Source organism: Falco biarmicus, chromosome 1, assembly GCF_023638135.1.
Source record: "Falco biarmicus isolate bFalBia1 chromosome 1, bFalBia1.pri, whole genome shotgun sequence".
Lineage (NCBI taxonomy): Eukaryota > Metazoa > Chordata > Aves > Falconiformes > Falconidae > Falco > Falco biarmicus.
This window is the reverse complement of record NC_079288.1, coordinates 99,905,882-99,921,567: the sequence shown is the minus strand read 5'-3', so window position 1 is coordinate 99,921,567 and position 15,686 is coordinate 99,905,882. Positions and strand designations below refer to the sequence as shown.

Here is a 15,686-nt window from a genome sequence, read left to right as displayed (position 1 = left end):
TTGTACTGCTTACAGATTAAAATAACAAAAAATAATTAATATTGCTTGCAAAAATATAATCAAACCCGAGGAGCAATCCTATGTTGTGCTTACACTTAGTTTTGTGACAAATGGTGGAACTACAGATCTCATGTTTTCTCTCCCCTGTGGAGAACATGGGGCTAAAAGTGTTTTTAAACAGAATACCTACAAACCTACAAAGAGTGACACATTGCTGCCATACATTTCTTATCCATTAAGAGGACATACCTGGTATGCAATTATCACCCCCAAATATGCCCTCAACAAATGAAATCATAGCCTGCTTTTAATGTCTTACTTTCTTTTGTGAGGAGTCTCTGTGCTCACTGAGTGATACCTCATGAGTTTCCTCTGGGGAACAGAAGGTGATGTTTCAACAGGTACCAGAGATTCCTGGCTTTCCGTTGGCAAATGACTCAGTGTGTTTGCTCGCCTCCGAAAGCTTTGCTGAGGTAATGTAACGGACTGCTCAACAGGAGAATCATCTGCATCGCTGGAGACATCACCCACTGATCCACTGGTCTTGACAGTGTTTCCTGTAGGAAGTGCAGGAAGTCTGTCTTTCTCCTTTTCACACAACGGTGGCTCCTAGCAGTGCAAAAAAGGTTATCAACACGTGGGCTTAGAATCAATCTTTGAGGTTGCAGTCCCATGTCATTCACATCCCACAGAAACCTGCTTCAAACTTGCACATTTTTATCATGATAGATCAAAGAAAGAATCTTTGATGTTTTATGTCTTTGCTATTAATCACTTAGAACAACAAATCACCTCCATTTTACAGAGAAAAAGTAATTTTGGGAGTAGTTGTATTTTACAGGAAGTTGAATACACCTCAGAGGAAATGGAGTCAGAACAGAACAGAAGGGTCAGGTTTGGGTAACAGTGACAGCAACAAAATGGTTGGTATTTTGGAGTACTATATATTTAGCACCCCATTTAACAATATATAACTATATATATATAATAGTCCTTATCTATATCTCATCCTCTCATCTATCTGAAGATTCACACAAAGGACTTGAATTCTCTGACTAGATGCCTCTTTCAGTCCAAAACCATGTGTTTTTCTTCACTGTCCACCTTGTGTTTCCTGCAGAGTTGGCCATTCTTTCCAAAAGATAAGCAGACTTTTGATTACCTGAAGTCAGGAGTCTTTAGGTGACTAGGCACTAGAGGAGAATCAATAGCTGTATCCAAGTCTGCAGAGTGCTAGGCTACCTCTAGGGAAGAAGAGTGTTCATATTTTATTCAGACTAAAAGCTTTCTAACCATGAATAGGGGGATATCGTGTTTTACCTTTATGTTTTTTATGAATGCAATCCTGCATTCATGGTATGTACTTTCAGGGCTGAAACCAACCCCATCAGGATCAGCAGCATAGTAATTACTGCATTTGTTTTCTGCACACTGTTGCAAGATTCAGATTACATTATATAATATTTTATTTCACATCTATAGACTCACACGATAAGATACATAGATACAAAATATATGTTTATATAAGTACAAGGAATTTCTAATTTAAATGGAGACCCAATTGCACTGCTATCTTTTATAGCACAGGGAACAAAATGAAAAGCCTGAAAGCAACTTGAAACTTCTGGAGAAGAGAAACACAGATTTACTGTGAGCCCCATATTGTGTCAAAAAAATATGGAGATCTCCAGTAAAATTCTACAGATAACATCATCTTACACATCACCATTGTATTGACATATGACTGCTTTTTCTTAGCCTGAATCTCTTTTACCAGAGTAAACTGGGAAATGACTTTGTTCAAGTTGTCCCTCAGAGGACTCATACACTTTCTAATATGTTATATATATGAAAAATTATTTGGGTAACCAACATGTAAATTCTGAGAAAATATTGCTTCAAGTTGGGGGAAAAAAACCCAACAAACCTCCAAAAAAACCCTCAAATGGTAGTGGCTGATCCAAGAGGCTGGCTGCAATGAATGCAGCCCTGTCATCCCCAGAGGGACTCAGCACAGGAATAAAGACACACCTTATGGATCAGCAAGTGGCAGCAGGACTCTTACAGGTAGGAAGAAAAGACATACCTATGCTCCATACTCTATGATACTATTTCTGTCATACTGTTCGGGCATTCTGGGGTTTATTTCTTTTCACACACAATCCATTAGCTTGCCTACTCCCCCAAAATAATTAAAAAAACCCAAGATGTTAGAATGGAACAGTTACATGAATAGCTAGTAACTGCATTTCACATCTGACTAGTTGTTTCAGGGAATATTACGTGAAGTTTCTAAATATGTACATTCACCCCAGGCTTTACTTACTTTACTTGTGCTGCTTAAGGTACTGGACATGGAGCTGTCCAGATCCACAGCACCAGAACTGTCCAGTGGACCTCTGGCTTTACTGCCCTGTAGAGATAAAGCACACCAGCAGTCAAGATTATGACATACAGGGCATACCAGAAAGAGATTTGTGTAGCACAGTCAGAATCTGTAATTTTCAAAGACAGTATCAAATTTAATTTCCTGAAATGCTTAAGAATAACCTTTGCCTCTGTGAGAAACAGAGGTTTCATTCAGAACAGTCACTGACATTTTAAAGGACCTTATGGAATTAAGGAATTCTCATGGGCAACGATGTGCTTTCCAGGACATGTACACGATCATATATTGCACACATGTACTGTAACTACTGTTGAAGTACCTTCTGTATTCCAAACAGGAAATTTTCACACTACGCACTTCTTACCAAGACACTAAGAAATTAAAAAGCTGTCTATTACAAAGGACTTAAATCCATGTAAATTTAATACACAGCAAAACATAAGTTCTGGTATTACCCATTTCAATGCCTACAAATCAGAAAGCAGAAATATTTTTGTATGACCTGTTCAACAATATTTTTGTATAATTCGTTCAACTAATGTTTGTAATGGAACCAAGAGAAATATCAAGAAACCTACTGATGGATTCTTATGTGCTAATATAACTGTGGAACTGGTATCTTTCTAACCTTAAGGGGTATCATTTCTTTATGTTCTGAAGTTAAGGCTTATGTTTTCTTCGAACTGTTATTCCAGGTAAAATAAAAAATACCACCATTATTCACAATAGTGACTATTTTTTCCTTGAGGCTCAGACAAAATGTTTTGCCTCAGATCTGACCAAAACCAAGAACTTCCATCAAAACAACCATGACAGTGAAAATGCAACCAATATACACCTGTGCTTACGTGAAGATAGTTTATGCCAGTCAGGACAAACTGTCAAAAATTACTATACCTAGTGTAACAACACTAATGTTATGTTTCACATCGCAAACACATCCACTGCAGGATTTTATGAGAGCCAACTCTAGAAACACTGGCTGGGAAGTAATGAAGAGAGATACTATATTAAAAATCCTCTCTATATGCATAATCATAACAGGGAGAACATGCTTTTGCTATCATTCATTTCATGAACAGGTTAGATATGATGTCTAAAATAAGCTTTGAAAGCCTAGTTTTGTCTCTACAAGTTGAATGTCTATGAGCCAATAAACTGTCCTACATCTTGCTTCAATTTACATGTTTGCTGATGAGAAATGAGAATGCCCAATTTTTGTTACCTAATATTTGTTGTTTAGCATTCTGTCACAACTCTCTTTCTTTTCTTTTCTTTTTTTTTTTAAAAAGGCAGAAGGTCTGATTTTTTTTTTAGTAATTTGTCAAGCAGAGGCTTTTCCAAATCTCCTATTATTTTCCTCAGACTTTCTCCACGGAGTGCAAAACAAAGAATATTTGAATGAGAAGACACCCCATAGGTTTAAAAGTAGTGCTTAAACTTGACATCTGATTTGTTTTCTTAACTGTTGCTGTATACATTCAGCAGATATTTTCAGCAATATGTTTATGATAAACATTTTTCTGTGTTGTCCTGGGGATCACTATCACATAGGAGCTCAAGTTTTTTTTCCCACTAATAGGTATTGCCAGACACTGTTTACAAAAAATTTTAGCTGATGTGATATTTCATAAATGCCTTCATAACCTTTGTGCCTTCTTAAGGTCTTTATACCCCTCACCTTCAAATAATCTCTAGCGTTTAAAAGTTCAAATGCCCTGTTATTCATCCATTCTGTGCCACTAATAAATATTATCTCATTAGGAATGCTTAGTCAGTTCCCCAATCATTTCATTCTACATAAAGAGCAGTGAACAATTATAATTACTCTTTTAATTTTCTAAATCCGAAAGAGAAATAAAACAATGGTTGCTTTTTTTAAGTTCTCATGCTCAACTTCATATTAATTTTTTGAAATGCTTATACACACTATTTCTTGTCTAGCAATTAGTTCCCTTCTTCCAGGACTTTGTATTCTCTCTACCAAAGCCCTGCTTTGTTTTGTCTTCTTCTAACCTGTACAATCAAATATTTTTGTCACTGTGCCTTTAATAACAACTTGGCTACAACCTGGAAGGATAACAAATATGACTTTCATATCATTCAAATAAATAAAACAACGACATTATGTTCAGAGGCAATAAACACAAAGATACTTACACGTGATAAAATACTTTCAAATGATTCTGTCAGAGATCTTTTTGCTCTGTTCTTTAACATATCTAATCTGAATCTTGGAGCACTGCTGGGCACCTCATTTACTGCATTCTCGGCAAGGGGTTGTGAAGTCTGCAAGTGTTAAAAAAAATAAATGCAAAATACTCAGCAGCATGGAGCAGAATTTCAGTGAACAGTCCAAAGACTTCTGTAACCTGAAACAATACTTTCTCCCGGTGTCCTTAGCTTTTCATGCCTTTTTCTCTACTGATACTTAGCAATGCTTCAGAAGAATTGCCATCTTGATAGGGATTTACAAATTCTAAATTGTTTGTACAAATTCTAAATGTTTAAATGTAACAGAGTAGAGATTTCTGCTGGATTTACTTTTCTTCAGCCAAGAAATTACTCAAAGTTGATGAAGCTCATAATTAACAAGAACTATCAAGTGTCCCCACATTAAAATGAGGCTTTCTAAGGGCCAGAAAAATGTATAACAATCTAACTCTTCTATATATTTCACCAGTAGAAACACTTCCATCTTAGAGGTAACAGTCTATTTAGAGTTTTGCTTTTTAAATAAGTATTTCAGTCCATTTTTAGTACTTGTGAAGACTAATATAGTGAATACAAAAATGACACCACAACGCAAATATTACCACCCAAACTTGACACCTGCAGTAGAAGCCAGAGCACAGTTTTCGGAGTTATTTTGTGGGGTACATCCTGCGGCTGCCAGGCACTGTAGCTCTCTCTACATGGCCCTAATTTCAGAGATCTGAATAACTGATCTACGTAACTATTAGTACATGGACAGCTGAATAGTACATCATCACCATCGCTATAGAGTCCTGTCTAGCTATTATTTTAAAGCATTCTACTGACAAAGTTACAGGCTTCTGTATTTTCTTTTCACCTTCACTCATCTCATCCACAAAGGGCAAATCAGATGCTGCCCGCTATTACATTCTTACAAAAAGACACTTAGTTTGAAGGTCATTTTTGTTAAATAAGATCCATGTACTAGTATCACATTTAATTTATTTTTCCTCACCTGATTTAGGTATTTTTAAAAAATTATTAAAAGCATGAAAGTGAATGTCTATGTAGAATAGAAGGGAGCAGGGACATCATGACGTCACCGGTTAATGACTGCTTAGACAAACAACACTGCCAGAGCCCATGTTCAAAGGTATCTGCTATTACACAGCTTGGGAGACAAATTATCAGAGCAAACATAATGATGGACTGGACTGAGGGCAAGTCAACTCTGTTCTTAGAGCACTGGCATCTTTGCAAGTGTCAGATTAACCAATTTGCTCAAATTTGCTCAGGCACTGAGCAAACAGACTGCAGCAGGCCTTAGAATTTTCAAGCCATTTCTGACTGACAACTATGTGACAATCAGCTGGCATTAGATCAAATAAAAATATTTCAGGTACGATAAAGGACCTCAAGCAATGTTTCTTCCCATCATGCCATAACTACAACACTTTTTTTTCTTAAAAATGTATTTCTGGTGAGATGCTCAAGACAAGAAATCAGAGAACAAAATATACAAAGTTTTCTTCATGCTTTATCAGGGAAGTCAATAATTAGCCAGTGGGCGTAAAAGGAGAAGAGATTAACAAAGTGAAGAAATAGTATATGAAGGCTTGCTGCTATTTCTCCAATTTCTTCAGCAGTCTAATTATTCTCCATATATTAATTTGCTAGTTTATATCACAAATAGCCAACAGCAGCCATGGAATTACTGGCCAGAAGTGGTGAGACAGCCAAGACTTTTAAAACGGTTAAAAATCTGGATCTGAAAGATCTATAGAATAGGTGCTGATCCTCTTTTAAATGCAGACCTTCTCGAGGTGTCTCAAGTTAGCCACAAACCAAGGCATCCAAAATCATTCATCTCTTTCGAAAAATTGTAACTGTGCTGTAAAAATTGCCAGTTAAACAGCACTGATACAACCTGATACAGAATGAAAGATAGCGCAACTCTTTGGAAATGGGTGACAGTCTCTGCAGCAATCCTCCTCAGCTACTCCTCCTTGAGGCCACTTCAATGGTGGTTTGCACACAAGAAATAACTTCCAGCTGTTGAGTAAATGTGATAGTCTTTAACAAGGATCAAATCCACTGCATTATGAGGACACTGACTCACACAGACAGCAGGATGGCAAATGTCACAGACCAGCTGAGAGCAATTACAAGTTCGTTATATAGTCTCTCACATACATGGAATTTTCATTGCAGTGAGAAGAAAGAAAGAACCAAATTGGTGGTCTACCTTGTTTGCAGCTCTCTCCTAGGCCTGACATCAGACTGTACCGTGTACCTCAAAATCTGAGATATGCCCGTTTTGGTGCATGACAATTGCCTATGTATCATAAGCAAAACCAGTGTCTGCCACCACCTACAGTTTGAAGTTCCCAAAAGCCAGTGATGGAAATGTGCCTTTGGAAAGATAAAAAAATGGAATGGAAGATTTTCTCCTAGCTCCTCCTTACATGAGCTAAAATTGAACGATTACTTACCTGTTTTTCTCCAACATGAACATGGTCCTTCTGTTTTTCTTCATACATGTTTCTCAAAACAGAGATAACCAACTCATTCTCTTTTTGATCATTTCTTGGTTTTAATTTCTTTAATTGGAAACAGCACAAGCACAATTATTACATATTTGTATAACAGCAAATATTTACTCTTTTCTTTTTGTCACTGTCTATACATTGTTAATGTAAGAACAAGTTTAACATGGTTAATGCTACTACTCCAGTCCACCAGAGGACACCGGTGTCCCAGGCAAAGCCTCAACCAGCCACAGAAACAGGTGACCTCACTTCATACATGACAAAATTTACATGAAAGATAAAGGACAACTGTAGAGGTATCAAATTGCCACAAGCAAATACAGACTTTAAAAAATATTTTTGTAAAGAAAACCAAAACACTGTAGTTCTGAGTTTTGTAGCACACATGAAGTACTGTCTGGCAGTTATGATTGCACAACCCTTCTAAAAATCATTCTCATTGGACATTTCATTTTTGGGAAATGACATAGGTATTTTAAAAACTAGTGCACAAGGTGAACCTATTTGTAAGAGAAAATGTTTTTAAAACAATTTATTATAGAATTTGATCCCAGAAATCTAACTTTTGAAAAGCATATGCTGTTTTAAGTCTATTGATGTAATGCAGAGGATACACTATGAATTAGCTAATGCCAAGGTAGCATGTCATTAATGCATGTCTTAATATTCTTATTAAGACAGTTATCTAAAAATGCAAATCATGGTTATAACATACGGAGCTGTAAGAATTTATTCAGGCAGTCCAACTGAAAAAATTAGCCGAAAAAGACAGGCAGGAGAGACATACTTTACCCTTGGTTTTACCAAGTTAATTGTTTGCAGACTCTCACCAGAAGCAATTAACAGTTTCCTGTGACTACTAGAAGCTTTAGATCATTAAAATGTGTGCAGAATACTAAAAGGCAACAGTGCCAGCCAGCTGTTGTATACTAAGAAATCACCTAGCTCATGGAATCAGTTCCACAGAGTACCTTCCAAATTTGGTACTGGATGATAAACTGCCACATGGAAACACACAAAGAGACTGAAATCACTCAAGAGAGGAAGGAAACATTACTTTTTAAGAAGTCTGAAATTTCCTAATCTTCAGTAGTATGCCAAGCCCAATGGCATTTCCTGCAATGTTCATAGTTTGTCTTAAATCCAGCTATGCTTTCCTCTGTGCTAAAATAACTTTCTATCTTCTGAATGAAATCCAAACTTTTTTTACTTAGTTTGACAACTATGAAGATTAGAATACATTTTAGGCAGGAAATTTCCTATCTGGGAATGTTACAATGATTTATTTTGGTAAAAGTAACAGCTAAATGTTCTCACTGTACAAGTCACTACCTTCACCCACAAAAAAAATAAAAAAATGTGCATTGTACCCAGTGAGACGTCAACATTTTCCTAGAAAACAAGTAGTATTAGGGGAAAAAAATGAGTAAAATGAGCCATTTTCATCAAAACACACATTTTTAACAGGTCTAGAAAAATATACGGAAATTAAAGCACAAGGTGGTTAACAGTCTGTTAAGTAAAGATATTAATAACTCATTAAAAAATGAAAATAACTTTGGTGTTTCACAGTGATGTTAGCAAAAAAAAAAAATCAACTGCTTTAAAATCTTGTAGGAAACAAAGAGCTTACCTTAACCTCTTCAAAAACAGAGGCCTGCTCCTGGTTATTTAGTGTTGTAAGATGCTTTTGTAGTTCTAGTTTAGTCTTAGAAGGGTGTAACCCTACCAAGAGGAACAAAAAAGAACAAATCACAGGGTCAAATTTGTCAGAATTAATCAGTCTCATAACTATGTGCACAATTTAATCCAAAGCTCTTCAGTTATTTGAGCTGATGCACTGCACTGATTTCATAACAGGGCATTAGAAAGAACTCTAGGTTAATTTAAAGCTACTACTGAACTCATGTCTTTAAAATGAGGGACACGAACTCTGCAACAAGGAGATTTACTCAGCACAGACCAGGATTATACTCTCATCTGAAGATTCCATTATCACACAAGACAAAACAAACCCACAATCTACTGCATTTTAGCATACTACTTTGTTGGGTGTTTTATGCAGTACTGCTTGGATTTTGCTTGTGGTATAAATATAATTTCCATTGATTTCCTTCAATTTGTATGCCATGGCCTCTTCTGAAAAAGAGTAAATTTATTCCACGTTAGTGAAGTTCTTGCTTTGTCTCCTAATGAAAAATACTGATAGTCTAAAGCAGACTACCCTCTCATTCAGATTATTTTTTTCTGTTCTCATCCTGGATTAAATGCCTTTCCTCTATTTTCTGTGAAAAACCAGCAAACAGTAGTTTGTACTTCATTTTCTGATCATGGCATTTCTCCTCCAGAACCACATGATATGATTAACCAGATGGCATGATTAAAGGCATTAAAAATCATTTGCCTTTAAGAAATTTCTCAAAAATCATAGCTAGCTGAAGACCAAAATAGAGTGAAAAGTAGTTCTGGAAGTTCTCCAGTTTCATCAAATTAATACTAGATAGGTTTTAGTCCAACAAGCTACTGTCATGTGATCTGACAAGCTGCTGTTGCCCTTTATTCACCCCAGACATCGCTTAAATGAACAAAACCTAACTGCAAAATTTGCTGAAATGCAAAGATTTTTTTTGTCTTGGAACTCATTTTCTGGGCAACAACTACAATTCTAACCGCTGTATTTTCATGAAGGAGCATAGATCAACATGCACAACCATGTAGTTCATGTTTAGTGGTGGTGTAATGCATTACCTAAGTGGATTCAATAGGACAGCAGGTCATAGCTATTGCAGCATATATTCTTGAGAAGTTCTGTAACTACAGTGCTCTGTGTTTAGTGGTTAATAGAGTCAAGCTAGCTGCAATTTAGTAATACTTAAGACTCTTAATTAACTTTCAAAAATTCAACTAAAGTAGAAGAAAGAAGCTTAACTTTTACTACCTGACAGATGACATTGCAGTCCTCTACATAAAAAGACTTCCAACCGTCCATCCCAAATCCCAAGCTCTTTTTAAGCATTCATTCCCTTAGAGTTTCACATTTAAGACTGTCCCCCAATAAAATCATTAGAAAATATATTTGACTAGAAAGTTCTTTAAACCTCACCTTCTATCTTTTCACAGAGTTTATGCAAGCTTTGCATAGGGCATCCTTCACAGAGCTGGGGCTGTGCCTTGGAAGTTTGTTGCACAGCAGCTACAGTGAAAGCCTGTTTCAGTGTCATCATGATTTCATCAACCTGAAAAGAATAAAGTGAAAAAGAACAGAATTTCACTCCTCCACTGAGCTTCTGTTTTCCTTAACACAAGCACAACAGTCTTAAAATGATACTGCTGGTTGTTTGGGAATGTGCTTACCACTAAAAAGAAAAGCTGTTCCTGTGTCATTTCTGCCTAAGCAAGACAAAAGTCATCATGAAGTCTTATCTCTTCCAGGCCACCCATTTTTATTACTGTGGTCTAATAACAGATACTACCTCTATCTAGAAACCTTTTCTTGTCTGTGATAAAAAAAGCTTACTGCAGTTGTGTGTGACTCACTGGCCTGACCCAGAGCACAGTAGTGTAGTCCTGATTTTCTGAATAGGTACATTATAAAACACCCCTCCTTCCAAAAAAGGAGGCATATGGTCTAACTTAGTTTGTGCAATGAAAGGAAGTTTTATTGTATTTTAAGGGGGGGTTTAACTTCCGCCTTCAAAACAAATTTAAAGTTCCTTTGCAGACTGCTATTTTAGTCACATTTTTTAAAGAATAATATTTCTGAATGGAGCAGGTTTTTAAGACATCGGGCAAAATATAGAGCATGGAGCAACAGAAGACTTTTAGGGCCTAATATTCCATTAGGCTCTTCTTTTCTTTCACTTACCAGTGCTTCATCTGTACACTGAAACACGTAGCAAACGAAGTGGAAGCCTCCGTTTTCTGAAGACTCTCTGCAGATGAACCCAAAGTGATCCACATGTCTAATTCCCTACCACAAAAATAACAGTAAAGAACCAGTCATATTTATTTTTAATGTTTTGTACCTGTATTTTTTCTAGTTAAAAAAGCATGAAAAGCCCAACAGCATTACAGATAGGTCACATATATCTTGTTCCAGCTACATTAAAGTCATCTGGCCATTAGAAATCTATTCTGTTACAGAATCTATGACTTCATCAATCTTTTAAATTTCACTTAAGTTAGAGGTTGTTTATTGGTTTTGGGGTTATTTTTTAATGACTGAATTACAATAGATCCATTGGAAAACACAGGGATGAATACATGCTATTCAAGATGTATTTTACTCCGTATTGGAAACAGCAGGGAAAAAAAGCTTGCTCTCTTTTTCTTCCCTTTTGCTAAAGCAGTCAACAATTGCTTTACATTTGTAAAAGCAAATCAAAGCAATAGTGCAAACTGGATAAACAATTTTTTTTCCATCTACAGAAAAGCTTGGCTAGTTAAAAAATGAAAATAGTTAAATATATTACTTAAAGATAACTCATGGAAGCATTTATTTCTCCAAAAACGCACGCAAATTGAGGCACAATCTACTTGCAACAGTAGATAGACAGCACATCCTGGGAAAATGCTAAGAAGGTTTTTTAATTGCTGGGAGTTTTTTTCTTTCATGAAAAGACTTTCAGATGAATAGAGCTGGGTGATCCCAGCGCACATCTCCTCAGTGTACCATTCTTGATTAAAAAAGCCAAACAAACTTACGATGATGAATTATATGCACAGTGGTAGAGCCTGTTTATAGAAATTCTGTTATATTCAGCACCTTTTTACTACCTTCTAGCTGTCATGGCACAACAATTATAGTAGGGTAAAGAGCAGCAATAAACTGCTGTATTAAAAATCAAAATGATAAGTCACAATAAATCAGAAATTTCAGTGAAATTTAGACAGTCTGAAGATGCCTAGCAGGACTTTTTTGTTGGTTCTTTTCCTTTTTAATACAGCAAGAATCACTGAATATTCTATTTGCCTTTTTATCATGAAGAAAACAGTTTTAAAAGCATTAAAAAACATAAAAAGAACACTTCTATAAAACAGAATGGCCAGGTGTCCCAAAAATGAACACATTATAGCATCAGATATGCTTAAGCAATCTGAACAATATTGTCTTATCATTCAAAATACTAACAAGAAACCTTCAGACCATGCCATCTGAATGAGGGAAAATAATTTAACATATATGGAGATACCTGGTTTGTTGGAGTGTGACAATTACACAGATAACAAAGTCTTTATTAGACAAACATCAGGCACTAATATGCCATGAGAACAAAAAGGTCAGAAGGACATTCAAATGATGTAAAACCTGCAGCTTCTCCAACTCTAGCTCCATTGGATGTCCAGGCTAAGCATTTTAGGAGGCAGCTATGTGATAAAGCAAGAACAGGTTGATGCAACCTGCAGACTTTCTCCCTCCTTCACCCACATTAGAGATGTATACAGAACGCGCTGAGCCCCCTCTCTAACCTCCCAGCCCATGTTTCTTCTTCTGAAAGATTATTTCTTCTCCTGACAACCCAACTGCTACGATGGAAGGAGCCCAGCTGGGATCATGGCCCTGCCCATGAAACTGCGAGGTACCAGGAGCTGGCAAATGCTCTTAGCTGTTTCAGATAAGCTAATTCAGATACTGCCCCAGGACCACATACTTCTTTCTGCCATTATAATAGCTCACTGATAGATTGGGCATTCTGGAAATTAAGTACTGATTCTGATTCTGATCTCCCCTCAAGAAAAGATTATTCAAGTTCTCTTATGATCATGATGAGTCCATAAGAACATTCCATCAAGTCTTCTGTAATGTACATACTTAGGGGAAAAGCCCTCTCTACTCCAATACCAGTATTTGTCCAACTGACATAACATCTACCCAGTAGCAGCACATTCTTCAGACAGGAGGGAGGAAATAAATCAGAACCTCATTCCTACTGTTCTGAGGAGCACAACCATCTGCTGATGTTCAGGGCAAGTCACAAAGTCTACCTAACTAGTTCCTGCCTCAGGAGATGGCCTAAGGGAACATGGGGATAAAGATTTTTCTGTGATCAAGGAGTTCTCTTCAAAGCTCTTGATCTGACAGCATGCAAACTGCTTAAGTTTACTCCGAAACAAGCACTACACTGGTTTAATTCAAGGCAAATTTTTAGTTCAACTAGTGGGAACATCCATTCCTCAATAAATATAATTTTATTTATATAATTATAGTTCAGGTTAATTTCTCAGAGGTTTAACCTAAATTGATCTATAACAGGTTTTAAAGGAATTAAGTGTTCTCTAAGGACTCCATCTTAGTTTAATAAATTACATTCAGTTTCCCCATTCACTTAAACTGAATCAAATCTGGTACACAAACTAAATACAAGTAATGCCCCGCAAGACAGAGAACGGCTAATGAAAGACAAATCCCTGTATCATGACACTGGTTAGTTAACAAAAGCAACTGGTCTATGAAATGTCTTTATGAACAGTTGCTCAGCCTGTAGGTTGACAGCTGAGCAACTCTCCAAGGACGGTCCCCTGCTCCTGTACACAGGACCTGCCAGCAGTTAGTGCAGCTGCCCATATAGGAGTCCTGTAATTGCCCGAGCTGTCCCACGTCCTTGATGTGACCATGACTATTCTGCCCTCACACTGCTAAGCAGCTGCAGTAGCTGAGTGTGAATCATATGCCTGTGTAACCTATGCAATGCCATTACCACATCTTCATGTGTGTAAGTTGCATCTCTTTCGAAACATCACCACTCAAAATAAATCTTTAGATACCCTCACATAATCCATGCAATATCTAAGTCAGAGCCACGAGAACAACAGGCAGGACAGGGAAGCAAACTCTGTGGCATAAGGAACAGGGATTAATAGTGAATGAAGGGGCTCTGAAACATGCTTACCCTCAGTGCATCAAGACACTACCTCTGCATGGCAGAGGGTTGTCTTCTTTACATACATGCAACATATAATCTTGAAAAAAATGTATTTCTGAAGCATTTTTCAGATAACTCTTACATATTGGTTTTCTCCTTTCATTATCACTTCTTGAAAAATATGGTTCAAGGAATCCCAGGTTTGCACAACTGTGAATCACGCCCGCTGAAATCTCAAACCAGAACGGACCAGGGTGTTCCTTCTAGCTCCTAATATTCATCCACTGCACACAGAAGTGAGTTTTTACCTCAGAAATTAAAATGCAAAGCATGAGAAAAGACTGACGGTTTCACAGAATTACTGATTAACAAGCAACTTGTCAATAGCAATTACTGAAATTGCTGGGGTGAGAATCCATTTGAAATCCTAGGAGAGAGAAGTACTTGAGCATTCACAAGTGAAGACTATTTAAACAAACAAACAAAAAAAAGAATACACTGCAACCTTACCTGAGAACAAAAGGATATTTCTTTAAAGCTTTTTTCAATTGCTACTTTTTTTGTGTCAGGACTGATAAGGTAAACTTCAGACTGGCCAATCTAAAAAGAACAAAATAAATAACAAGATGATAACAAGTAACATTACACTTCATTTTGTCATGCTATAAAAATGCTTCCTGGACACAAATCTCAACATTTTTTCTACCTGTATATTTAGACCAATTAGTGTATTACTAAGACAAAAAGAGAGAATACTGAAGCCACATTGATCTGGCATTCAGATCTCTGCACATCACTGAACCAAGATTTAGTTTCACATTTGAGACAAGAGACTGAGAATAGTGTTTAATTAGATGAGAGTAATATTACACCACAAGTAACTTTGCACTGAGGAAATAGACTACCTTTTCTTATTTTCTGCAGTCTTGGCATATACTACATTCCTAAAAGCTACTTAATGAAATTGTCCTAAAATTTAAATCCAAGTGTATGCCTCTACCTGTATTCCACCTAAGTATTTTTTTAGAGTTTTATTTATTTAAGATACACATAGCATTTAATTTAAAGGCTTTAACTCAGATGAGCTTACTGCAGTGTATTTTCTAACCTGATATAATCTGTAGGCCATTTCTACAGCAGCAAACCAAAAGCTGATGCTAACTTTTGATAGGCAAAGGGCATTTCTACAATGAAACTATTGTTTTCAATTTTTCAGCCTCTGACAACATCTTTGAAACATTTTAACAGATAAAATTTAAATTCCTCATAGTTTCTAGCACATCAGAGAGTCTGCTAAGGACAAATATCTTCTTATCAGATTTTAGGGAAGATGGATGGAATATGGATCCATTCATGAGCAAACATTAGACAAACCTGCTGAAGCTTCAACCACCAACAAATGCCATAAGATGCACATAAAAATGTCAGCAGCACAAATATACCAGTAATTTAAGGAAGGGGCAAATCCTGCGTGTGAATGATCAAGTGAGAGGTGTCACCTCTGTGTATCTGAAAATGGTCCTGTGCATTCACTTTCCACCTTTTCTTTCACTTCAACCAGTCACAATGATTCTCCACAACCCCCTGCTCATTTCCTTGTATTGTCCCCAGGGCTGACTTTGCACATGTTCATGTGGTTATTCCCTCCAACACCTACTAAGCAGCCTGCTCTGGTTCACTGCTGCCTTC

At 36.7% G+C, this 15,686-nt stretch overlaps 1 protein-coding gene across 10 annotated transcripts in view; it reads right to left on the bottom strand.

The window, feature by feature from the left end:
* The window catches only part of TBC1D1 (TBC1 domain family member 1), a 115,471-nt gene that overhangs the window by 43,614 nt on the left and 56,171 nt on the right, over positions 1–15,686 (bottom strand). For 8 of the 10 annotated variants that reach the window (XM_056351666.1, XM_056351658.1, XM_056351711.1 and 5 more), the window contains 8 exons: positions 14,508–14,597; positions 11,000–11,104; positions 10,238–10,370; positions 8,768–8,859; positions 7,078–7,185; positions 4,550–4,678; positions 2,327–2,413; positions 320–609 (listed from right to left, as the gene is read on the bottom strand). In XM_056351666.1, coding sequence (XP_056207641.1) covers positions 320–609; positions 2,327–2,413; positions 4,550–4,678; positions 7,078–7,185; positions 8,768–8,859; positions 10,238–10,370; positions 11,000–11,104; positions 14,508–14,597 — 1,034 coding nt within the window. The remainder of the gene's footprint in view (positions 1–319; positions 610–2,326; positions 2,414–4,549; positions 4,679–7,077; positions 7,186–8,767; positions 8,860–10,237; positions 10,371–10,999; positions 11,105–14,507; positions 14,598–15,686) is intronic. The other 2 variants (XM_056351701.1, XM_056351730.1) reach the window with 1 other exon arrangement.